The sequence below is a fragment of the Alosa sapidissima genome, chromosome 7, assembly GCF_018492685.1.
Source record: "Alosa sapidissima isolate fAloSap1 chromosome 7, fAloSap1.pri, whole genome shotgun sequence".
Taxonomy (NCBI): Eukaryota; Metazoa; Chordata; class Actinopteri; order Clupeiformes; family Clupeidae; genus Alosa; species Alosa sapidissima.
Genome location: NC_055963.1, coordinates 38,157,545 through 38,183,497, shown reverse-complemented (window position 1 = coordinate 38,183,497; position 25,953 = coordinate 38,157,545). Strand labels below are relative to the sequence as shown.

At 38.9% G+C, this 25,953-nt stretch overlaps 2 protein-coding genes across 4 annotated transcripts in view; one reads left to right on the top strand and one right to left on the bottom strand.

Annotated features, from left to right (window-relative positions):
• Positions 1–13,544, bottom strand: part of e2f1 (E2F transcription factor 1) — a 106,227-nt gene extending 92,683 nt beyond the window's left edge. For both annotated transcript variants that reach the window (XM_042098238.1, XM_042098237.1), the window contains exons 1-2: positions 12,620–13,544; positions 12,301–12,403 (exon numbers count right to left, since the gene is read on the bottom strand). In XM_042098238.1, coding sequence (XP_041954172.1) covers positions 12,301–12,403; positions 12,620–12,850 — 334 coding nt within the window. In that variant the 5' untranslated portion in view covers positions 12,851–13,544. The remainder of the gene's footprint in view (positions 1–12,300; positions 12,404–12,619) is intronic.
• A 6,779-nt stretch (positions 13,545–20,323) lies between these two features.
• znf341 (zinc finger protein 341) overlaps positions 20,324–25,953 on the top strand; it is a 190,867-nt gene continuing 185,237 nt past the window's right edge. For both annotated transcript variants that reach the window (XM_042098214.1, XM_042098213.1), the window contains exon 1: positions 20,324–20,412. In XM_042098214.1, the coding sequence (XP_041954148.1) occupies positions 20,382–20,412 (31 nt within the window). In that variant the 5' untranslated portion in view covers positions 20,324–20,381. The remainder of the gene's footprint in view (positions 20,413–25,953) is intronic.

The window sequence follows — 25,953 nt, the reverse complement described above, 5'->3', positions numbered from 1 at the left end:
TATTCGAATATATTCATATATATTAATAAACAAACGAACTTCGAATAACACACACACACACACACACAACCACACAACCATGCCACAGCTGTGACAATGCACACACCACGGATCTGGTGTGAATGTGGCGTTAGTGTATCACCTTATGTGTAGGGCAAATGATATCGATAATTATATATTGTATCGAATTATATGCTGTATGGTTGTTAAATGTATTGAATTTCGAAACGTTTTAATTGTTTATATGTATATGTGTGTGAATGTTAGTATGAATTGATGTTTTGTTTACCATGTAAGATTTGTTGATCTTTGTTATACTGTTGTCTTCTTGTAGTTTTTTTTTTTTTTTTTTTATTTGCAAACATCATTGACATTACAGAAAATGCAACACTACGTCAGTCTTCTTGTAGTTCTAATAGTTACTGCATGTTTGTAAACATATGTTTATGTTATTTACCTGAAGTTGTTGTTCCTGGTTATTTAATCACATTGTTTAAGACTTTTCTAAATAAAATGATTTATTTCCCCTTTCGTAAACCTAACACATGTGCCAGTGTCTCTATATTCTTGTTTTCATAGTAGAATGAAGCACACGGAGAAGCAGTTAATCAGGTCAGATGCCAAACCGGGAAATGAAACCATTCTACTCTTTAAAAATTCTACTTGTTACTGTTATGAGTAAATTAATCATAACTTCTGAAGCAAAGGTGATAAATTGATTCTGTTTTTTTCACTGAGGAGAACACAACCATGGGCGTAGATTTAGGGTGGGACGCTCATGACTAGTCCTAACCAATATTTTAAGATGACAAAATTGTCCCCACCAAAATTTTAGCGAACTCGTTTGTGCTGCTGATCATTCCGACAGCCAGCACGACAGTACAAGAAACGTCGTCATTTGATTGGCTGAAAAACCGAGGGGGAGGGGGAAAGGTTATCTGACACGCATGCTGCACACACATTGCTTTATTCTTGCACTGGTAGTCAAGCGAGCGGGTGTGTCAATGACAATGGTAAGTTACCAGGGCTGTCTGTCAATACATAGGCCTACCCCATAAAAGGCCAGAGTGAAACATTTTGATATTCCCTTTTCCCTTCAGCATACACACAAACCCCTTTTTGTGGTGTGTAGATCAGCTATGCCACGCAGGAAGAAGAAAGGGGACATACGAAGCTTTTTCATAAAGCAGAGTGTAAGTAAGCAAAATAACTAGCCACACAAGCTAGCAGTGGTAGTGACCAGGCTTTCAAATTATGCAGATTCTATTATGTGGAAAAATAGTATTCACTGGTGATAGCATATGTTACCCAGGATATTGTTAAAGATAAATCTAGCTTCTGTAATCTTTCAACCAAGGTCAGGAGTGTTGATTAGGGGTGTGCAGCACAGTCGCATAGAAGTCGCGCTATCACAATAGATGACCAAGTCACTGAATGTTAATTAGCCTACAGTGGGCAGTGCTTCGACTTGGCCAGCTTCACTCGCGGTCCGCGCGTGGGATCACGTGGTATCACGCGACTTTAATTTGTATTTTTCCAGTGAGACGCTGCAACAACCCAAACAACCGGTAGATGGCTCAAGTGAGCAGGGTGTCTCGTAAAAAGAAATGGAGCCTGGAAAACCCTACACAGACTTCACTACAGACTTTAGCAGACTGGTTTAGAAATAATGTAATAGCCAGAAATATGCCTGCCCTGCCCTAATAAAGAAATATTTGGTTAACTGCGAGTGAATCCCGTTTGCAGCCGTAGAGACGCAGGACAAATTAAACATTCTGGTTTTCTCCGAGTACAACGATGATAGACAGACATCATTTGGACAAAATATAGAGTATTAACCTCCGTTGCTCAGCCAAATGCCTTCCTGTTACGTCCTGTTATCACGGAGTTACAGGCGATAAACGATTTTTGATGGTCACAAGTTTACTTCATTAGGGACTGTTCGTTATTTATTTAAGGGGCTACCGGAGGAGTTTTGGGAGCATTAGTCCAAAAAGACGTGACCCTCCCTCGCCAGCAATACATTTTTCTATGACCCTCCAAAGTGATTATGAAAAAATCACTGTCAACTTTTTCCGGGTTTATCGCCTACTGTATTTTAACGTTTTCACATATTTGGCCATAAGTCGTTTATCATAGGCTATCACGAAACCAAACTACAAAGGCGAACACTTTAACAGGGGGAATTAATTGGGCATGAATCATGCTGAACGCTATTTCGCTACCTTAGAATAATAAGGTTCTATCTGCGTTTTGAGTAGGTACAACCGGGACGATTGAAACGGGGACGAATGAAACATTCCGGTTTTCTCCGAGTGCAACGATGATAGACAGTTTGGACAAAACATGGAGCATATTAACCTCCGTTGCTCATCCAAATGCCTTCCTGTTACGTCCTGGTATCACGGAGTTACAAGCGATAAACGATTTTTGATGGTCACAAGTTTACTTCATTAGCGGTTTATTTTTTTGGATTATTAAAGAGTGTTTTTCATTTAAAGGTTTGACTTCGTGCTTATTCAGTAGAGCATTTAGTGCTCTCCCTAATCCCAGACGTTCACATTGCATGTTTGTTTGTAATGGATGCAACCGCGAGATAGGCTATGCGTTTGACAATGAGTTGTTAACAGAACCAAGACATATAGCCCAGCAGCAATCTAGGGACTGATCGTTATTTATTGAAGGGGCCACCAGAGGAATTTTGAGTGCTTCAGTTGGAAGTTGCATGACCCTCTCTTGTCTGCTAGAAATTGTTCAATGACCCTCCGACAGAATTGTTAAAAAAGACATGACCCTCCCCTGCCAATTGTCTTCCGCCCGCGCCACAGCCACACACTTTGTGATAACGTTCTTAAATCAATCTTTCCCGTGAGCTTGCATGCTACCAGTCCTTCCTTTTCAAATGCGTTGCGCATCTGTTTGCACAATTTCACAAATAATCATATGTGATTAATAGTATGACAAAAAATCCCTGTGCACGGGGACCGAAACAATGCATGCCAACTTTTTCCGTGTTTATCACGTATTTTTACTTTCCCCGCTGTCTTGCCGTTTTAATGTTTTCCCGTAGAATATCCCATATTTTAATACTCTCAAAACAGCCCTGCCATCGGGCCTGTCTCTGTGTTGCCCTGTTGCTACCCCTTGCCCTTCCAACGAAACAGATGTCTTCAAATCATCGTTTTCCTTGCTTGAAGGCGAACTTAGAGTGATGTTAACCTATTTAAGTTTAACGGCGCGATTGTCGTGAGAGCACAATTCATTGGCGCTTGCATGTTCGGCCTTATGTCTTATGTCGTGCGCACCTGAGGCTACTCAGCTGCAAGAGAAATAATTTCCCCTGTTTGTATGTTCACTGCAGGTGGGCCTACCATAACTTACCAACTCTGCACTGTAGACTGGCTATTTATATTTTTCTGTGAAATAAGCAAATGTATTTGTTCAACTTTATAAAGCAGAATTACGCTTGGAACATAATACATTTGACAAAGGACAGATGAATGTTGCTAGTGACAAAATATTAACTTTCAGTGTTTTACGATGTCTTTGTCATGGGGAAGTGTTTTTCCCCATGCATTTATTCTAGGTTACTGTCAGTGACTGCCGTGAGAGAAGCGGGTTCTGTGTTTCGTTCATGTCAGTGACTGACGCGAGAGAAGCGGGGTCTGTGTTGTGTTGTGTTGTGTTGCGTTGCGTTAATTTATTTTCATTGGGCATACCGTGCCGTGCCGTCCACAGCTCTTCAGTTCTGACAAAGCCAAAATTACTCCTTTTGAAACAATGAGTGCAGGAAGCGCGTTTGTATGGTTATATTGCTTGACGGGGGGGGTCCCAAGCAGCTTTCAGCTTTCAGCCATAAGGCTACTTTGAGAACATTTCAATTCACCCGACACTAATATTCAAAATGTTGAAAACTATTTCGGCATAGCCTATAAAGCAGTTTAATTAAATGGAATGTTAGTTGTAAACAAACAAGCTACTTGGTGAGGCTTGGCCTCACAGATGCGCTCGTGCCTTAGATGGCAGGAAAAATCTTCACGATAGGCCTATTAACTAACCACCCGATTCACGTTGGCTGGGGGGAAAGGGGGCCATCAGACAATTGTGCCCAGTTAATCCGGCCCTTCCCCCAAAAAATCACACCTTCCCACCTCTGACAGCTTAAAAGAAGTCAAGAGGACTCCTTACTCACAGACCTATTCACAAACCTGCGGTTTTGAAATCCTATGCAGCTACAGGAGCTTCCAATCGCGAGGAAGCAATTTTGCATTGTAGGCATAACTAACATGCAATAACGCCGCCAACAACAACCAAAACTAGGCTAATCATTGTCAACATGTAAATTAAATGTAACATTAGTGTGAATCAAATTAAAATGTTCTCTTTTGCAAACGTAGGCATAGTAACAGAATAATGTAATAATGTTACAAAGATACTACATCAATCCGTATGTTTCATTGGGCTACTAGGCTATTTGTTTTGCCTTGATTCATTTAGGCTAGGCCTTTTTATTCAGGGGCCGTATTCACAAAGAATTTTAAGGCTAAAAGTAGCTCCTAACTGGCGAATTTAGGAGCAACTCCTAAAAATAATGGGCGTGTCACTCCTAACTTTAGGACTCCTAATTTTTTCACAAAAAGTAATTCACAAAGCATTTTAGACCTAAATGTAGCACCTAAGTCTGAGACAGCTTAAGTCGAGAGGACTTATTCATAAACCTATTCATAAACAGCTTTTTTGTGGCATTTTACGTTGCGATGTTTTGAAATAGCCTATGCGCAACAGGAGCTTCCAATCGCAAGGGAACAATTTTGCATTCATAAAAGGGATGCAATAACGCCACCAACAACAACCAAAACTACTCATTGTTAACATGTAAATGAAATGTAACGTTTCATTGTGAATCAAATTCAAATGTTCTCCTCTTTGCAAACGTAGCCTAGGGATATGGTGACAGATTAATTTAATAATGTTGCAAAGGTAGGCTACTGCATCAATCCATAGGCCTATGTTTCATTAGGCTACTAAGCTATTTGTTTTGCATTACTCTTTATTCATTTAGGCTAGGCCTTTTTATTCAGTTATTAATCATCCTCCGTCCTTCGCACTACTTGTGTAGCGCACGCATTCTCCGACCTGTCACCTGTCAGTCATCATCGGAAGAGAGGTGTTTGGAATTCCCGCGTTACAATCGTCAGCCAATCAAGGTGGTCACTTCAGTCAAGCTCGTGCATGAGTAATGACGTCATCCATAGCCATGAAGACTCACTCCTAGTTTAGGAGTTGTCTGAAAGGCTTTGTGAATAACTTTTAAGAGAAAACTCCAATCTAAAATCTTTAAGTGCGATTTAGGAGTAGCCTACTCCTAGTAGTACGATAAAAGCCTTTGTGAATAGCCTACGGCCCCAGTTATTCATCATCTTCCGTCCTTGTGTAGCGCACGCATTCTGAGACCTATCACTCATCATCGTAAGGGAGGTGTTTGGAATCATGCCCGCGTTACAATCATCAGCCAATCAGCCAATCAAGGTGGTCACGCTTGCCCATTTACCCAAATTAATGGTCGAATATTACTGATGATCATTGTTATTTAAGAACATGCAGTGTGCGTAGGGTACCAAAACATCTTGCTCGTAAAAAAGCATCATAACGCACATTCTGGCGGGTTATTTACTGTAGGCTGCGCAAACCACATGCCTTTATTTTGGGCAAGCCTGCATTCATTTATTCATCCAACCTTTATTTATTCTCGGAGGGTCATTGAGGGAAGCCCTCATTTTCAATGAAGCCGAAATTACAGAAGCGAAGCAAAGCGCTCCACAAACAAGACAACATTCGAGGCCTTCTGTTGAAGAATTTTATATAAAGCCTGCGCTGACAGTAATCCTCCTGCCCCTGATAGGCCTACCACAGCTGTGGATAGTGTGGAGTGTTCAAGTAATAACACAATCCAATGTGTGTCTCAATTGTCCCCCGCTGACCACCTCACACATTTCTCTAGATTTTGCAACGAACTTACATGACACAATGCCATAAAATATGCCAGTTTTAGGACACAGAATAATGTTTGTAATGATACCAGGTAGGCCAGGTATTGTCGAAGGTGCATGGTGAAGTGAAATTCTTACTTTGGAAAACAAACATTTGCCGATATCATCGCCGATCATCAGAATATTGCAACAGATTCTGTGTTCTGGACTGTAGGTAACTAGTAACTAGAAGCCAGTGGTTCTCAAACTTTTATTTCATTCCCCACTTTGATCAAGGGGCATGACTGATGATAGTGGAGATAACGTGTTATCCCGAGGCTTTTGCAAGTCAGCATCTTTGACGGTAGTCTATTAAAAATATAAGTTTTCGATGTCCCAAACGGAGAGCCATACTTTATTGTTGTTAACGATCTCTATGCTACTCACAAAAATGTAGGCATGGGGACATGATGAAGTAGGTTATCCAACTGTCGTGTGTTAAATTATTGTGATTACGAGCCAGTGGTTTTCAAACATTATGCGTGACGCGGACATCTAACTAAATGCAACAGGATCATATCGTCCTCGCATTCGCAAAATGAGGACCAGTGTTTTGTCAAATTGCAAATAGCTATTCGTTTTAACTATTTTTTTACAAAAAGCACTTCATACTATCTTAATCTTGGAATATGGGGAGGGAAGTGGCGCGTCTGCAGTCAGCCAAATATGAATGTAATTCTGCGGCATAAAGCAGATGTAATTGTTTATTGTACAGAAAAATAAAAATGACATGTCAAGCAGTCAATTGACTACATTGCAGTCAAGAAGTAGGGCAAATTAATTTACGAAACCAAAACGTGGGTCATAGTTGTCTAAGCCTCTATTGCGTAGCTTGTTAAAAACGTCGCCAGATAGTATTCAATCGGCAACAACATTGTTTTCTGCAGAAGCCTACCCAAGGCTACAGATTAATTCTGAACAGTTATTTCTCTACTGGCTCAATTATCACACCACTGTTTTGATTTGCGTAGTTGCGTTAACCCCAACACTGACAATAATGTAGACAGCAAATTTCGATTTCCGTGTAGTCAAGCCTTAAGCCATACCCAAGTAGCCTAAATCGAGGTAATGTTTAATTATGCATGATTTATTTTGTTATTGAATTCGTAGGCTGGGATTACTCTCGGCAACAATTATGTAAGGGACGGCAGGCAGAGCGATGTACAGTGGCAGAGCGACGCACAGTGGCTGAAAGTGGTACTAAAGCTTCACGCAGCTTCACGCCGCGTAATGCGCGAATGAAGTGGTCATTTGAAAGCGATGCCCACTGTACCTTAAGTTAGAATCTTGGAAGTCACAATAAACATAGGATCTGGACATTTTTCGTTTCTACTCTGTTTATGTTATGTATTTCTGAGTGTAGCCTACACAATGCAGAGAAATAAAAGGGAGACCCAAATTCGTTTGAAGGACTGTCATTGCATTGTTATGACACATGCTGTACAAACGTGTTGGCAATGTGAATAAGTTAACACTGTTGGTTATTCAAATATAATGAATCATTATTTGATTAATAATATCCAAATGACACTATCATATACAATATGGTAGGAGGAAAGACAGCATCAAACCACTACAGATGGATGGCAGGTTGAGGAAACGGCATCAGGCCTATGTCAAATTGTCAATTCAGTTGGAGTCAGCAGCATTGCTGTACAATATAATGAGATGGAGTAGATTCACTTCTGTATTGTGATATTCTGTATTGCCAACAGTCTGAAATAACAAAGGAAATCGCCATTAAGGCACTGGTATCTTACAGCAAAAGAATGTCCCCACCAAAGCTGAGGCCAAACCTACGCCCTTAAACACAACACTGGCTATCCTTTGCACACTATATCAGACAGACATTAGGTGAAAAGAAAGATTCATCTTGACAAATTGATATTTTCACTTTTTTTTTTATGTTGAATTTTGAAGGTTTTGTTTAAAAACAATGTGTGATACACTCAAATGTATTAACTATGATGTGTACCATTTTAAAGAGCTAGTTTTCCTGATTACAATGGTGGGTATCTCTGTCATGTAGCATGGCCACACAATAAGCCTTTTTGTCTCACAAGGGCATCAAGTATGAAAAAACGGAATGTTTCGTGCCGTCTGCAAAGGTCTAATAAATTTATCATAACTTTTGAACAAAAGGTGACACATTGATTCTGTTTTTATCACTGAGTAGAGGACAAAATTGTGAATCTCCCATACACGCTATGTTTTTCTCTATCTACAATAGAAATTGGGAGAAAAATTAGATTAATCTTGACAAACTGATATTTTCGTGTTTTTTGGGGTTGAATTTTAAAGATATTTTTTAAAAATTATGATTGTTCTCCTCAAACTTATTAATTATATTTTATACCATTTGAAAGGGCTATTTCTCCTGATTACAGTGGTGGGTATATTGTATCTCTGTCATGTAGCATAATCATACAATAAGCCTTTTTGTGCCATAAGGCCATCGAGTATGAAAAAGTCTGCAAAGGGTTAATCTCGTTGTCAGTCGACCATCGTGCACCACTCGTGCATGCATTCTGAAGTGCACAACAGCAGATAGGCTACCACAAAAAGGCAACCAGAACGACAGAATCTATCAGCTTCACATAATGACAATATTTATTTTAGGCTATATTTTTTTGATGAATGTTCCTGGGAGATCCTTAGTTGCGCGTGATGTGGAAGCGCGAAAGTTCGAGAAGACCTTCTACCGCTGCTGCTGCAGCTGGACTCAAGTTCATCTGAGAGCACAAACGTTAGCTGTACTAAAATTGCCCTGGCCTTGAATGACAAAGTAAGGAAAATAAAACTAAATCTCAATTAAATAACCAAGACTAGGTCCGTGTGACTTTTCTCAGGAGATGTATTGAGCATTTTACTTCAGACACCGGATTATCAGCAAACTGCCATGATAACTGCTACACTCTTAGAAAAAGCTGGCTACCAGAGTTGGGTGTAACTGTAATGGCATTAGGCTACATTTGTTAGTAACAAGTAGTGTAACGCGTAACTGTTCTAAATTCGGCAATCACACTACAGTTACTAACAGAGTGTGAACAAAGATTACTTTATTCTTCTATTTGAGATAGCCTACTAGGAAATAGGAATCTTCCTCCTCAAGCCATGGAGAGGCATGTTGCGGTGTTGTGCTTTACCGTCATAAGCAGGATGCGTGGAATCAGGCCGCCTCCTAGAGCACTGCCTCTGAGACGGTCTTCTTGGCTTAGATGATACTTTTTTGCTTTCCTATTTTGTTGTACAATCAGGCCGTTTACAAGAGCTAAAAATAAAATGCTAAAAATGCACCGGTTTAAAAAAAATCTGCCGTTCAAAATGTTGCGGTAGTGAATGCATTCTAGTCAAGACAAGAACATTCGCAAAAAATAAAACCCATTATTTGTTAGCTTAATAGCCTACTGAGCAGGGGAGCGGGAAACAGGGCACAACTAACTAATGACTAGTCTGAAGTCATTTACACCACAAATTGCCTCCAAAAAGATGTCAGGGTGCTATACAAGCTGACATTGTTTTCAATGTGAACAAGAACATAGGCTATTAATGACAGAAGGTGCGCAACTCGCGAGCGCACTTCACTCAAAGCAGTTCAATTTTTTGCAAGTTGTGCGCGAGCAGGGCAGCAGAGCTTCTATAAAGCAATTCGAATTTGCACAATTTCTAAAAGCACCACTGAGTTGCCTGTTTGTGAACTTTAAGGCAGCTCTGCAAGGAATGCCTGGTAGGCCTACAGCACAACCTGGGTTGGAGTAGTGTATAGACTAGATTATGCTAATGTTTCATACAACGTAATTAATTAAATAATAAAAGGGGACGATTTCATTAACATTTTTACCATAGAAACATTTCAATGCAGTAACGCAAAAGTAATGTAACATATTACTTTCCATAGAGAGTAATGTAAGGGATTACATTTTTTTACAGTAACGAGTGTATTACATTACTTTTTTGAGTAACGACCCCAACACTGCTGGCTACTCAAAATTAACTAGCAATCTATTTAGTCAGCATATTTGTGTTTGATCTTTGTGAATTACAGAAATATGAGACTTGCTAGACCTACTTCGAGCTAGTAACATTTCCACAAGAATTGATTTTGTTTTTGTGAGGTGGACCTCTGTGAGGTGTTTTGAGGTGGTCTTTTCTAAATGGTTTACTGATAAAGCATCTCACTTTTCTTTACCTTTTTCACAACATGTGGCACATTATGTTTGGCACATTGTATGGGTCACTTCTCATATCATAACAAGGTAATACAATGTGTAATCAAGTGATGACTGATTAACAGTAATGTAAATGCTACTACAACAATGTTAAGTATAGGCTCTTATTGACTGTGGTATTTGCTTATACAAATAAATGGTTTATTCTTATAGACCAAATAAATCTAAACCATTGTCTGACTTCATTATTAGTTTTTATGCATACTTTCATGTTGGTGGTGAAAAAGAGAATGTGTCAACATTCTAAATCCCGTTTTCTGCATTTTTTTACACTGATCACTAAATTCATCATAACTTTTGAAAGGTTAATGATATTCCAATTCAGTCTTTTTTGTTTAATAGCCCACAACTTGTGAACATGTCATACACTCTATTTTTTTCTTTATCTTGTAGAGAAATATGAGGAAAATTCATTTTTATGTGAATTAAATTAAATTTTGACAAAAATTTGGAGATACATTTGGAGAGGATTTTCAAAGACTGTTCATTACTATATCAACATTACCATATGTATTTTACATAATTTCATAGAACTGATCCTCCTGATGGTATGTATCGGAACTCCCCCTATTACCGTCGGTCCCGTATTTCCACCGTCTTGCGTGTTTGTGTCACTTAATATCAATTTCTATACAAACCAAGACAGCAGACTCCTAAAGAAACGCAACCACCCACACCATAAGTGTATCTAAATTAGCTATGTACCAAAAATGACATTTTACCGTGACTCAAAGAGCTGTAGACAGTGTTGTAAGGCTGCGTGTACACAACCGCTTGGAGCTCCAGTGGAATTTTAATTTCACGACGAGAATTCTCGGTCTAACCGTTCATGTGCCGTTGAAACGGTGTAAATAGGCGACCCATCAGGCCAGCACTATAACTCCGAGCGTGGTAAACAAAATCGGATATTTCAGGCAGTAAATGCTCCCGTTAACAAACAAACCAGATTTTGTTCAAATCTACACACCTATGGCTACTGAAAAATGTCATGTTAATTTAGCAAATGTTATTTTGAAGTGTTAAAAAACATCGTTGTTTTAGAATTTCTGAACAAAAGTGGTGATAATTGGGGGTGTTATGATATATCCCATTGATGGTATGTATTATACTCAAGAAATAAGGTTTTTTGTGTGAGGAGGTCATCCAGCACCAAAAATGGAATGTTCGGCACAGGCACAAAAGGGTTAAAGCCTGAGACAGAGTAGATAGTTTAAAAGTTGAATGTAGATAGTGTAATGGATGTTAGACAGAAAGTTTATTGGATGTTGATAGGCAGATTGTTTCATGGATAGTTTAATGGGTTGATAAGTGAATGGTTTGAAGATGGATGGATGAAGAGTTGGATGGAATGTGCCTTATATCCTTGTATAATGGAGAGGCACAGAGACAGTTGGCCTAGTTGAGCAGAAAGCAGCTGATACAGGTGCAGTCAGCTTTATTGACTCTTTGAGGGGGCCTAGTTGAGCAGCTGGCCGTTGACACAGGTGCAAATCAATTTAATTAGCCTGTTGTGATGTCACTTTGCATTGGCACTATGACCACTTTGCATGGGGAAAAATAAGCTTGATTTTTGTTAATATTTCAAAAAGTATAAAGTTTACAGAAACGAGAAGTACATTGCACAGTTGTCATTTTCAAGACCTACATTGCACAGTTTGAACAAAGTTTCTACGTTAAACGGTTGAAGCTGAATTGCAGCAGGAATTTTGGTTAGAAGAATAATAATAAGACTTCAGATAACAGAACATTCAATGTAATAATAATTTCATGCACTGTAATAATAATCATAATAAGAAGAAGCCTAGGTAGAACAGTACAGTGCATTTTCATGCACTGTAATAATAAGAAGCCTAGGAAGAACAGTACAGTGCATTTTCATGCACTGTAATAATAACAGATAAGAGGCCCAGTGATAACAGTACAGTGCACAACTTGCTGAACATGTCATACACTCTATATTCATTTTCATGCACTGTAATAGATAGATAATAAGAAGCCTAGGAAGAACATACACTTACTATCAATTCTTAAAAAGTCCATACCTCTTGGTAGTGCTGTGGAGCTTGAAGAAGCTTGATTTAAGACCTTAGGTGTTGGACTGATGTTATACAGATGGTCACTGTCAAGATCTAACTTTCTTTTCACCTGCAAATAACCCAGAATTATGCATGGTAAGGAGGTTTGCACAATAGGCCTATGAAACATATTTTAGTTGTCTTGAGCAATATATAGGCCTAGCATAATAAATAGAAATGGATTGAAAAAATGTGAGTTACAAATACCTTACTATGCAATTTACAATAGGTAGTCTTACCTAGGTAAAAAAAATAGAATAATATGTTAAGATAAGGCTATACGCACCGGTGGTCGACCCAAACATGTTCGGAGGCGCTCATCATCTGTAGTCGAAGTTTGGGGCGTGGCAACAAAGTATAGGTCTCCTGGACAAACTGTGGGAAAGGCGACATTACTTGGAGTCGAAATGATCACAACTGGCTGGTCGCTCAGGTCAAACGCTCCAGAGTTTACTAGTGACTCGAAATCTGCTAGTAAATCCTCCGAGTTCCTCCCCGATAAAAGTGTGTCAGACATGGCTTAAAGGTTTTTTAGTAATTGCTTTTTCAATAACAAAACTAACGAGTTAGGCCTACATGTTTATTCCACAGCACAATCAGTAGGCCTATATTTCTTACGTTCCAGCACATTAGGCTAGTTCCAGCCTACCTGCTGTCAAATTTGATAAAGGCAAGAAACGCATCATAGTTCACTGGTTTATATCGCGAGCTATCTTTTCCGGTGGAGCGGCACAACTTTACTCTGCAACAAGAGTTACATAGGCTAAATTATTCCAATACTATTACCACCATGACAACGTTGAACCGTACTGGAAGTTATAGTTACGGATGCATCACTCATGTGCCCCCAGTCACTTCACTAAAATGATTTACCGGTTACAGTACAGTAAGTAGGCTACTTGGGCAGACTTAACCAAATTCCATACATCTAACGTTAGGCTACGTTCCACAAACAGCTTACATAAGCTACAACTTCCCGCATCCGTCACTATCGTACGCTAAATTTGGACGGCACGGCACTAATGTAGCCTACAATCCATAAGACAAACTCTAATAGAGTTACGACTGTTGATCTGCGTGCAGCTTCCGAGGGTGCATTCAATGAATACAGCAAATAGAAAATAGCCTTCCCCGTTAACTTCCTATCTAGCCTAACGTTAACTATTACATTTCCACATAGTTATGTTGACTCTGTTGATCTGACGCTGTAGTTTACGCGCCAAATCCATTTTGCCGCGAAACTGACACGTGTGTTACATTCTTACACCATGATTGGACATCTTAAGGTCAGAATTGTGTGAGGTAGAAACAGGGATGTTAACATTTGGGGCTACATTTGGTAATGGTTTCAAATTAAAAGTTGACACTCGACACAATCAATATGATAGATGCTGTCAGAAAGGGAAAACCTGCCTATTACAGTAGTAATGGTAGAAGAGTGTAAGAATGTAAAATCCTTTCCGGTTTACGAATAAAATACTACGGTCCGTGTAACGCTTTGCAGTGCAATGTTCTATTTGCAGAATTCACATGAAAAAATATAAAAATAGGCTTAAAAATCCGTTATCCATTCTTTAGGACGGCACAGTAAATGGGTTATTGTTGCTTATTTTGATTTTCAATTGAGCACAGTTACGGTTTTCTGTTCAGAAGTTAAAAATTGAAATGATGCGTCAATTTTCTAATTTTCCTTTTTTGCCCTTGTGATTGGACTGAACCACGAACACCGGGGGGAGAACACCATCTAGCTGGGCCAGGCTAGATGGTGGAAGGGAGCGCCGCCTGAAGTTGTTTGTGATTTTGACTCATTACTTTAGAGATTAATGACAAACTTTTTGGGAGAAGGCACGTTAAACATAACTTTCAGCCTATGTTGAACATATCTACAGTAGCCTATATTTGAATACCATAGCCATGCCATAGCAAATAATTCCCCAAAGCAGAATGTCATCGACGTCAGTCTTGGCTATACCGGGCTATACAGGCTACCCCGAGCACTGTTTGACATGGTATTTTTGCTTATTTAACGCTTTACGCTAGACTAGGTTTCATTAGGCTAAACGAAGACACAACGGTGAGCCTAATTTATCCGTTTATCCATTTATTAATTTCAACAGCAAATAGCCTACATTGGCCTGTAGGCTACTAGGGCTCACGTAGGCCTACTCATAAGTGTCAGGACGCAGCAATGTCTCCCTCTGCATCTGAAGTTCTGATCTCGAGCTGACATTATCAATCGCTTGGCACCTTGATGCAAGCGGAACTGTGTTTGATAGCCCTCCATCTCTACATCTATTTTTTACAGTCTATGCTCTACATCCGCTGATAAAATGTGATCACCAACACCGCGCGCCAATATCTATCAGGTCACCCACCCCTACGCGTGGTTCAGCCCAACAAAAACAGTAAAAAAAAAAGGGGCCAAAATCCAATATTAACTGAATTTTACTTTTGTTTCCCATCCAGTTTCTGTTTTCTTTATCTTGCGTGACTAATGACACATTTAGAAAATAGCAGCAATTATCTATTTGCTGACCAGTTAAAACAAATTGAAAATTGGATTATTGAACACATTTTTTATTTGGACCCGATGGATGGAACAAATAGAACAAAGCACTGCAAAGCGTTACACGGACCTACTACCACCCCATATCAGTTTATCAAAATCAAAACCAATTATTTGTGTTTGGATTTATAATGAATAAAAAAGTCAGAATATTTGTTAAAGGTAATTTGGGAGGACAGTGGGGACGTGTCAAGGGCGGCGCTGGGGTGTTGCTTGCTTTTTAAAGAATGAAATGAAAGAATGAAAAGTGTGTGATGCAATGTTATAAATGTATAATAATGTTGGGGATAATTGTATTTATATTTGAATATGACACTGTGCCAACATCTTGCTCTCGCGATTTACTGTATCTCATCTGCACATGTAACAATGATGATTTGGTTTCTTCCACTTGCAAGCTTTCTGTATGACTTTGCACATGAAAGATATTTTTTATCAAAGTTTATAATAGCATGTGTGAATAGCTAATATTTAATCTCCTTTTCATATTAGCATTCTGTGTTGATCCATGCCACCTTGCTATGGAATCCAACATATTGTCTTTTGTGTCAGGTACATGTTATGTATTTCATTTGGATATTCTTGTTGTATTTTTATTGAACTTATAAAAATGGCGAGCCCAGTTCAAAAGGATAGGAGCTACGCATTCTGTGTTGATTCATGCCACCTTGCTACGGAATCCAACGTATTGTCTTTTCTGTCAGGATAATAAACTGACGAACTGGTTCCACGTCTCCTGCCTTTCATTAAGACACAATGCAGACAAGTATGAGGTTACAATGGTGCCGTGATCTTGGAATTCTTCTTCAGCGTTTGCTCATCTTCGTGGGACAACGCAGTGATTTTGTGGGATTTCGAGGCGAGCTGGTTTGCATAAACACTGTCTACTAGCAGCACAGTTATTAGCAACCGTGAGCAAATGGTGCGGCTTATATTAGCTTAGATCTTGGTCGGTTGGACGTTATGAAAATCCAGACAACAAATTAGGTCTTGCCGACGTCGGGGAGCGTGTGCCTGCCCGACATAAAGTGCCTCGGTGAGATGTCTTATGGAGATTGGTAGCTAATCGGCAAGATATCGGGAAGATGCATGGCGGCATTAGAATTATCGCCGACCGTGAGCCAACGTAAACCAAATGATCGCCGACCGTGAGCCAACGTAAACCCAAAATAATTATTATGAACTATGCGGCACGATCCCACTAGAGCAAGGAAAGCATTCGGTCACCTCGCTCTCCCATTGACTTAACACTGGAACAGCTGATTTTCAGCTGCATCGCTGGAAACGGTACAGCATGCTTGAAAATCAGCCCTTCCAAAGTTAAGTCAAAGGGACCAAGGCATCTGAATGCTTTTCACCGCTCTAGTAGGATCCCACCGGGTCATTCTACGAAAATGTGCCATTTTGCATTCAAAATTTCTAATTTTCAAAGTACTGTTTTTAAAAACTTTAAAAAGCACCTATTTGGATGAAGTAGATTCTTACCTCTCAAAAAACATGCGGAGCCATCTCAGGCTATCTTATGTATTTATTTATTAGTCAATGGAGGTATGTATGCTACTGTTACCAACAAATTCATATATTATTATAAAATAATAATGTGTTCTTGTAACTATTCATGAATATTATACAAATAATTATGTGTTACATAAATAATTCTGGTGTTGAACACATGAATTATTCGTTTTTAGGATTGACAGTAACAGGGTTGACAGTAACAGGGTTGATGAAATATTGTTATTGGTGCCATTATCAAATTACTTTTTAAAACATGATTTTGTGGTAACAGGGTTGACAAAACTAGCTTGTCCCCTTCTGTCAGACGGAGCAAAACCATAATAAAAGTCATTAAAAGAGAACAGCATTTTTCTGGTCTTTTCACCATCAACTTCCTGGAAGGCAGGTGATATAACTTCCTGAAAATGATGTAACTTTTGGCACAGTTCATTTTATCCAAGGGGGTTTTATCCAAAAGTAACAGGGTTGACGACAACATGGGGACAAATGTAAAATGTTGATTTTTTCATAATTTTAAAAACATTCCAAATAAAATTGTTTAATGATCCATGAGAAAACACTTGAGGCTTTTTATATGTGTATTTATTTTTATGATAATTTGACTTTTTTATCCTAAATAGTGATCTAAAGAAATGAGTTAGAAAAAAAATCACCCCCCTCACAGTTGTCAGGCACTGGGAAACTACCGAAAAGTACAATAAAAGTCCATGGGACCAGGCTTTAAAAACATGTATTTACGCTGTGAAAACGAGACATTTTTTAACATGTCTATGGACATTTGCTCGCTTTTGGGACCAGTCCCTAGCGGATTTTCGATGTATTGCAGTTTTTCGAACTTCCGGGTAGGCTTCATTGTTCAGATTAGAATGTTGCCACTTGGTCTCGCAGTTGTCCGACCTGCTCCAAAAGGAGCCTTTTAACAGCTGGGGAAAGTACAGGAAGAAAATATACAAAATTATACAAAAAAACAATTAACAAGCCATGCTCATAATACAGTGTACACATAGTGTACTGACAACAGCAGAGAGAACCTGTCCAAAATACCTGTGCATCCAGCAGGAGCTGATCTGGGAAATCTTTGACCTGTGGAAAATATAGGTGTTAACAAAAATACAATGTACAAAATGTGTCTTGTTTTTTAATAAAACTGTGTGTGTGAGAGAGAGAGAGAGAGAGAGAGAGAGAGAGAGAGAGAGAGAGAGAGAAGACTTCCTACCCAAATTAAAACCGAAACAGGCAGCCAGCTACTCTAGTGACTACTCTGTCTCAGCCTCTAGCCTACCATAACACAGAGTAAAAAGTATAGACACATAAAACACATCATACACTAAAATATGTCTTACTTTGAGGGATCCTGTGTGGAAGGTCTGGATGGGATAGATGGGACACTTGAAACACAAAGATTAAAAGGGTTAAAATGAAGATTAATGATTCTTTCAGGTAATCAGTGTCAGATCATATCGGATTCAGTCAGAATGACCGTATGAATGAGGGCAGCCTTTTTGCACTCTGCACAGCCTAGCCTACACCAAAGAACCAGCGTCAACTGTGATAGAAAGAGAGAGACTTTTCTTCCTACCCAAATTAAAACCGAAACAGGCAGCAGCGTGACAAATAGGGTATAACAACTCACGCTATTGTATTATCATATATGTTTGGTAATGGCTCAACTGTCTCTGATTGTTCTACTGACTTGGACTGACTTGGAAACTAAATGCGTCATGGAAGCAGTAAGTCAAGTCGCATAAAAAATAGTAGTGGCATAACTCCCAAGTGCCACCTTGTGGTTGTTTGGGTGAACTGCAGTTTGTGCCATTTCTGCCGAGAATAATGGTGCGCGATTCGTGTGCGATTCATGCGTGATTCATGCAGGATACCATCCAAACTTAAAGGACGGCGTTTCGTCGCCGTTTAAAAAAAAAAAAAAACATAGTAGAAATACTGGACTATGCTTTTTTTTTTTTTTTAAACGGCGACGAAATTGTGAATTTCCAGAGCACACTTGGCAATCGACTCCTACGGACTTTCCCCTAAAGATGGCAGCAAAGATGGCAACATTTCCGGAAAGGTACTGGCTTGATGAAATTCATTCTGGACTCTCTATCCGACCACATAAAGACCTCGGGATACTTCGGTTTGGCTTTAGGGACCCTCTACTCACTACCACGTAAGTGCAATGTTGTTTGGAACTGTAGAAGAGGTATAAAAATAGCATTTTGTAGCGGCGAAATAATATGCCCTTCTCACTTCCACGCTAACGAGCTTTGACTAAAAACGGTAACATTGAACTTTCTCAAAACACATCCGAATGACATGATTTGGATGTCAACTCAACGTATGTACTCCCAATCATCTGTAAATTGATCTAAAGTGCATTTTACTCCGGATAATTCCTTTAACTTATACCCACTGTATTGTTTCTCTGTTCTGGTGAATTCTGGGGGGACATATGTAGTGGACACTATGGACATAATTCACCATACCTTATTATTTCGTTCTGTGCTTACTGCATTATCTCGTTCTGTTTTAGGGACGCTGTCTCTTTAAGGACACGCTGCTGGTTTGATGTTATCACGGGCGCCATGTTTGTTTTATATCGTTTTAGTATGATTGAATAAATGACACACTGCTGCGTTGTCAACGTGAGACTCTTTCTCCACTTCGTTTATTGCAATCCTACAGGTGTCACGATTCTCCAAATCCTTGATTCGATTTAATTTTCGATTTTAAAGTCACGATTCGATTCGATTTTCAATCTTTTTTTAAAATATTACTATTTATGCATTCCTTATATGTTATTAATGTTTTGGCCATTTCTGTTTTGGGGGGCTTTTATTTTGAAACCGCATTTTGCAATGGGAATTGACTTCTATTTGTGGTGGTAGGTTTTCAGAATTAACTTGAATGCAACAGTTTTAACAAATTAGTGCAGCGTGGTTATGATGGAGATTTAAGCACAATTTAGCCAGTCGACTTTTATGGCAACAACTGCAGGATTGTTAATGTTTTCTTTAAACGTGCATGTTGGTTTGTTGAGACACAAGGAGAGGCTGTGCAAAGGTGCAGATAAACTAATTCCATCCAATTTAAATAGTACAACATAGAAAATCATTTTGTTTTGGTCAGTGTTGATATTGTAGAGGGCCGCCACAAATAAGTCAATGTAGTATAAGTATAAGTATAAGTATATATACTCTTTTGATCCTGTGAGGGAAATTTGGTCTCTGCATTTATCCCAATCCGTGAATTAGTGAAACACACACAGCACACAGTGTACACACAGTGAGGTGAAGCACACACTAATCCCGGCGCAGTGAGCTGCCTGCTACAACAGCGGCGCTCGGGGAGCAGTGAGGGGTTAGGTGCCTTGCTCAAGGGCACTTCAGCCGTGGCCCACTGGTCGGGATGTATGGGAATGTATGGGAAACACTCGTTCTCTCATCTCTCCAGATCTTTTGGAATTTTGTAAAATAAGGTTTCAAATGAGTAATTGACGTACCAACTTATCTGTTCTTTGTGAGGAATAATATATGTAGGCCTATTGCCTCTTTTGCATATTTTATTTTTAGGCAAAATGTAATACAAAAAGTATTTATCTTAATATGAAGATTAAACTGGTAGAAATGTATGAGGATATTTATAAAGGGGGAAAAAGTCCCATTCACCTGTAGTGTGATAATAGTACCACCTATTGCGGTCATTTTCAGGACTTTCGTCCCGGGTAGAAATGTTGGCACACATCCCACGTTGTTCAATGGGGTCATATTATAGCCTAACAGTTGAGTTATTCTCCGCTAAATTAAGTGCATACAAATCTTACCCAGGACCTCTACTAGTAGCCCAGCAGAGCAATTCTAGAATAATTGTATAATGTAGTAGTGGATTGATGCAGAAGATGGCAGCAACGCAACAATAAGGATGCTGGCTGCCGGAAAAACCACAAAAAGAAGAGGAAGATGAGAAGATGGCGCAGGCTGTGTTCGAAGTCTTGGAAGGTACAGTTGTATATTAACAATTCCTGTTCAATCAAACTTGTTTAGGCTTACTGCTTTCAGCTACAGGGTATATTTTGCAAGAACATTTTGAAATACAATCTATTGTTATCGTAGTATAGCAAAATCGTAGTAAGTATATCTGTCTGTCTATTTGGCTAAACACAGTATAAGGGGATAAGCGTTTAAGAGGCGTGGGAAATTCTTTATCCGAGGCTGCGGACGCGTTCCTAAAGGCCTATTGCACAATTGCAGATAACCAAACCTGGGCTACACAAAAGTAACGTTAGCTGTATGCGTGCAACCACCTCCCAAACATGACAGCAACGTAACTAAATTGCCAAACATATGTTGCCACAAGGTAAGCTACATTTGGACGTTGCGGCAACAACATAACTTTACGATGTTGCCTGTCTGATGTCAAGGCGACGTTGCAGTAACCAGAAAACGTGTTGGCGACATTCTAGCAGCATTCTTAATTGCAGCTTTTATCTGGGCGGATCCACATGCTCTAGAGTCCTCTTTTGTACCTACGTAAAGTTTGCACTACGTATGATGAAAAAACAAGTATTTTGAATAGAAATATTTTGTCTCGTTTGTGCAGGCAAAAAAAAAAACATACTCAAAGTCTTAAAGTTATACATTAATCCCATTAATAGTTGGTATCGTTTGTGCACATTTAAGTCAAAATAAACATTTGTGCAGCATTATGTTATAAAGCGTTATTTAGTTGACAAGTGATGTAGCCTACCAGCACCCAATTAACATCCAACTCAAAATAGTTGGTATCATGCATGTCTGTGCTGTCAAAATAAATATTTGTGCTGTACTATATTAAAATCTTGAATTTAGAAGAAGTGTCGTGGCACACTCAGAACTTCAATATGCAGTAATTTTATTTAACCAACGTTTCGGCTTGCGCCTTCATCAGGGTCATTTTCACATACAACACAAGTCATTCAGGATTCCTTTATGTTACACATGAGTCTCTCTATAACATTACTGCATATGGAAGTTCTGAGTGTGCCACGACACTTCTTTTAAATTCAAGTCTTATTTACCATCGTGAGCACCTCACAAGGTGTGCGTTTACCATCATCAAACTATATTAAAATCTAACATATCACAATTAACCATTCGCTAAGTCCCGACCATTGAACGCAAATGAGTTTAACACCAGCCGCACAGGCCCACACTCCGGCAACTTCAGCTCACAGCTCCATAGACATGAGTTAGAAACTGTGATTTGTGTCTGGTTTTACGGGATTACGGGATAATAGTGATGTGAGTTGAAAAGGATGGCCGAACAATGTGTATGGGATTAATGCAACATTGATACACAGAATAGTGGCTTTCAATCTTGTATGATCTCTTTGTAAATTGTGTTATGTTTTATTTAATTCTTTCCTTGTGGTTCTCCCCTATTCTAAGCAAAGGGTTTCATCTTGTATGCAAACCACAACAAAACAGATCGCCACAACATCTGTGAATTAAGGCACACCGTCAACTCTGTGTAAATAAGCTAAACAATGATACTTATTGTAAGTCAGCAATATGCTTGTCACTTGCAGGAAACAATAAAGCTTTTATTTGTAGATAGATAACATAGTTAATCACTGCTAATGTTCAAATAACATTACACCTGTACATTAGGGTGGTCACCTATTAGAGACAAGAGGACAGGATTTAGTCTAAAAGCTGTTTAAAGGGGCTTCATTATGCTGTGGAATGATATGATAAGCTTAGGCCTACATCAGAGGTGAGAGTTCACATAATCAGTGGTTTCATAAGGGAGAAGCCTTTTCTCTTGGTGATCACCATAGCACAGCAGATAGCCTCCTAACGTCCTGCAACGTACACCGGCGACCCGGGTTCGATTCCTGCCCTGTGGTCCTTTCTGGATCCCACCCCGATTCTCTCTCCCACTCACTTCCTGTCATTCTCCACTATCCTATCTGATTAAAGGCATAAAAGGCCAAAAAAATAGACTTAAAAAAAAAGAAAAGCATGGGGTTCGTGCACAACAGCGTAAAATGTATTTACCGTGAGGTATTACAGTTGAAGAGGCACTGCAATGTAGTCTATGTTTATTTCTTTATTTGCATTACCCTGTTCCTTTCATGACAGTGCCCTTTTAACATGCATGCAAGCCTATCTAGCGTAGCTGACAACCCTCTCCATGCACTTAACCAGTACAGGGGTCGGGGCTACAGGGCAGATGTCATTCAGCTCTTTGGATCCTGGCTTTTTGTCAGGCACGGTGCAGTTGTGCAGTAAAAACTGGAGTAGTTTAGTGAAAACTGATGTCAGCTGAATGGAGCACACTTTTAGAACCTGCCCACGTAGGCCTTCAGGTCCAGGTGCTTTATGGGAGTTGATTTTGGAGTGACAGAAACTGTCCACCTTTTCCGACAACTGATTTGAAGGGGTTTTGGATATGTTTTTGCAGTCCTTGCAGCCTGTCGTGTCAAATCTTCCATAAAAGTAGTTAAGTTAATTTAGGAAATCAAAGAATCTATTTGGTATTGTTTTTAGTATGAAGAGACGTACCTAGCGCTCTCTAGAAAGATAATTTTGTCAAACTCTTTTTAAGTTAAGTCAACGTTTTTTACGAGAAATCACTAGGTAAGTCTCTTTATACTGAAAACAATACCAATACCATTTTTGATCTTGATATAAGATTAACCCTTTGTAGGCCACGCCGAACATTCTGGGAGAAATAGCCCTTTCAAATGGTATAAAATATAATGAATAATTTTGAGAACACACATCATTTTTTATAAATATCTTTAAAATTCAACCTCAAAAAACACAAAACTATCAGTTTGTCAAGATTAATCTCATTTCCCCCCCAATTTCTGTTGTAGATAGAGAAAAACTTAGAGTGTATGGGAGATTCACAATTTTGTCCTCAGTGATAAAAACATAATCAATCACCTTTTGTTCAAAAGTTATGATACATTTATTAGACCTTTGCAGACGGCACAAAACATTCCTTTTTTTCATACTTGATGCCCTTGTGAGACAAAAAGGCTTATTGTGTGGCCATGCTACATGGCAGAGATAAGATATACCCACCATTGTAATCAGGAGAACTAGCCCTTTAAAATGGTAACACACATTGTTTTTAAACAATACCTTCAAAATTCAACATCAAAAAACACGAAAATATCAATTTGTCAAGATGAATCTTACTTTTCACCTAATGCCTATTGTAAATATAGTGTGTGAAAGATAGACAGTGTTGTGTTCTCAGTGAACAAAACAGAATCAATTTATCAACTTTGGTTCAGACGTTATGATTAATTTACTCATAACTGCAAGTCGCAGTAACAAGTAGAATTTTTAAAGAGTAGGATGTTTTCCTTTCCTGGTTTGACATCTGACCAAAAATACACAGATATAATGGTCATGTAACAAATATAAGGTTTTACCATCAAAACAAGTATAAGTATATATACTCTTTTGATCCCGTGAGGGAAATTTGGTCTCTGCATTTAACCCAATCCGTGAATTAGTGAAACACACTTGGCACACAGTGAACACACAGTGAGGTGAAGCACACACTAATCCCGGCGCAGTGAGCTGCCTGCAACAACAGTGGCACTCGGGGAGCAGTGAGGGGTTAGGTGCCTTGCTCAAGGGCACTTCAGCTGTGGCCCACTGGTCGGGGCTCGAACCGGCAATCCGGGGTCCAGAGTGCTAACTAGTGGGCCACGGCTGCCCAAACAAGATCCATAGCTAAATATAGGATGTCTTACTGTAAGAGGCTAAATCAATTGTGGGGAGGAAAAATAAAGGCTGAAATAAAGACTAGGCAGATGGTAACTGCTTCTCCGTGTGCTTCATTCTACTATGGAAAAAAGAATAAGAGACACTGGCACATGTGTCAGGTTTATGAAAGAGGAAATAAATCATTTTATATAGATAAGTCTTTAACAATTTCATTAAATAATCAGGAACAACAACTTCAGGTAAATAACATAAACATATGTTTACAAACAAGCAGTAACTATTAGAACTACAAGAATGACAAGACAACAGTATAACAAAGATCAACAAAATACTTTAATCATGAACAAAGCATCAATTCATATTAACATTCACACATATAGACAATTAAAACATTAGAAGAAATTCAATACATTTAACAACCATACAGCATAATTCGATACAATATATAATTATCGATATCATTTGCCCTGCACATAAGGTGATACACTAACACCGCATTCACACCAGATCCGTGGTGTGTGTGTTGTCACAGCTGTTGCGTGTGTGTGTGTGTGTGTGTGTGTGTGTGTGTGTGTCCATCTAAGCCTAGCAGACGATGAGGTGTACTGTAAATGCTACTGGAGTTGGTGTCCCTGTCTGTGTTAGAAGGATAGGCAAAGTGTATGCTTTCTACCTGACATGGGACTTGACCAAGCTCAAAATAAAGAAATTGTCAGATAAGAAAATTATAAATTGAATTACAAATCTAACCAAACTATTATAACTATAATCCCTGTCTTATCTTATCACAACCAGAAATGTGCATACGCCCAGTTGGGCGAACACACACACACACACACACACAAACATGCTTACCCACCTGAAGATGATGAGAGATTACTCTCCTCCTCTAGCACATCATTGTCTTCCTCTTCATCCAGAAACTACCCATCCATGTCCCATGTCCATGCCATCGTGATCCTTGGGGGCCTGACTTACATGGCATTTTGTTTAAAAACAGGGCTTTTTTTTTAAGGCTATTGACAGCATATTCTGGTTTACAGGATAGCAAAAGTAGATATCCATAAATCCCTCTAATTTTCCCCCCATCCAATATCTGAACACAATGAAAACAATTTTGAACCTGGCTGTATCCAATGCTCAGTTTTTGTGTTTTAAAATCTATGCAAATTAGTGCATAATTAATTAGATAATGCCTAATTTGCATATAAACATTAAATTACAGAAAATTCTCATATTTATGTATCTGCTTGTTAAAAATTTTACCCTATTCACCTGTAGTGTCTCGCCTTAAATCTTTAATTTTAAGATGTATTTTCTTAACCCATTGGCAGATCAGTTTGCTTGTTTTTTATGTCTTAATTTAAGAAGATTTTGATTTATTTTATGTCAAATAATCTTACAAGAAAGCTCAAAGTAAGTATCGTTATACTAAAAACAATACTAACTAGATTTTGTATCTTAATATACGATTATAACACTTAGTGAGATATCAACTATGCTCACATGTATTTCATGTGCAGCCTTTGTGAGCTTAATGTAACAGTTTACACTCACTGACAGGACCACCAAGGACAGTCTGAGAGATGTGACAGTGTTGGTAAACGAGTCAACAGCAGATAAACAGTTTTAGCAAACAGAACTGTCTCAGTCCAGTGTTTTTAAGAATGCATCGTACTTCCACTGGCAAACCAAGGCATTAGCTAAATGTTAACGCTGTGGCTAACTAACTTAGCTCGTCTCAGTACACTGCAAAAAATAAGCTCTAACCAAGTGTTATTAAAATAAAAACATCTATTTGCTATTGTT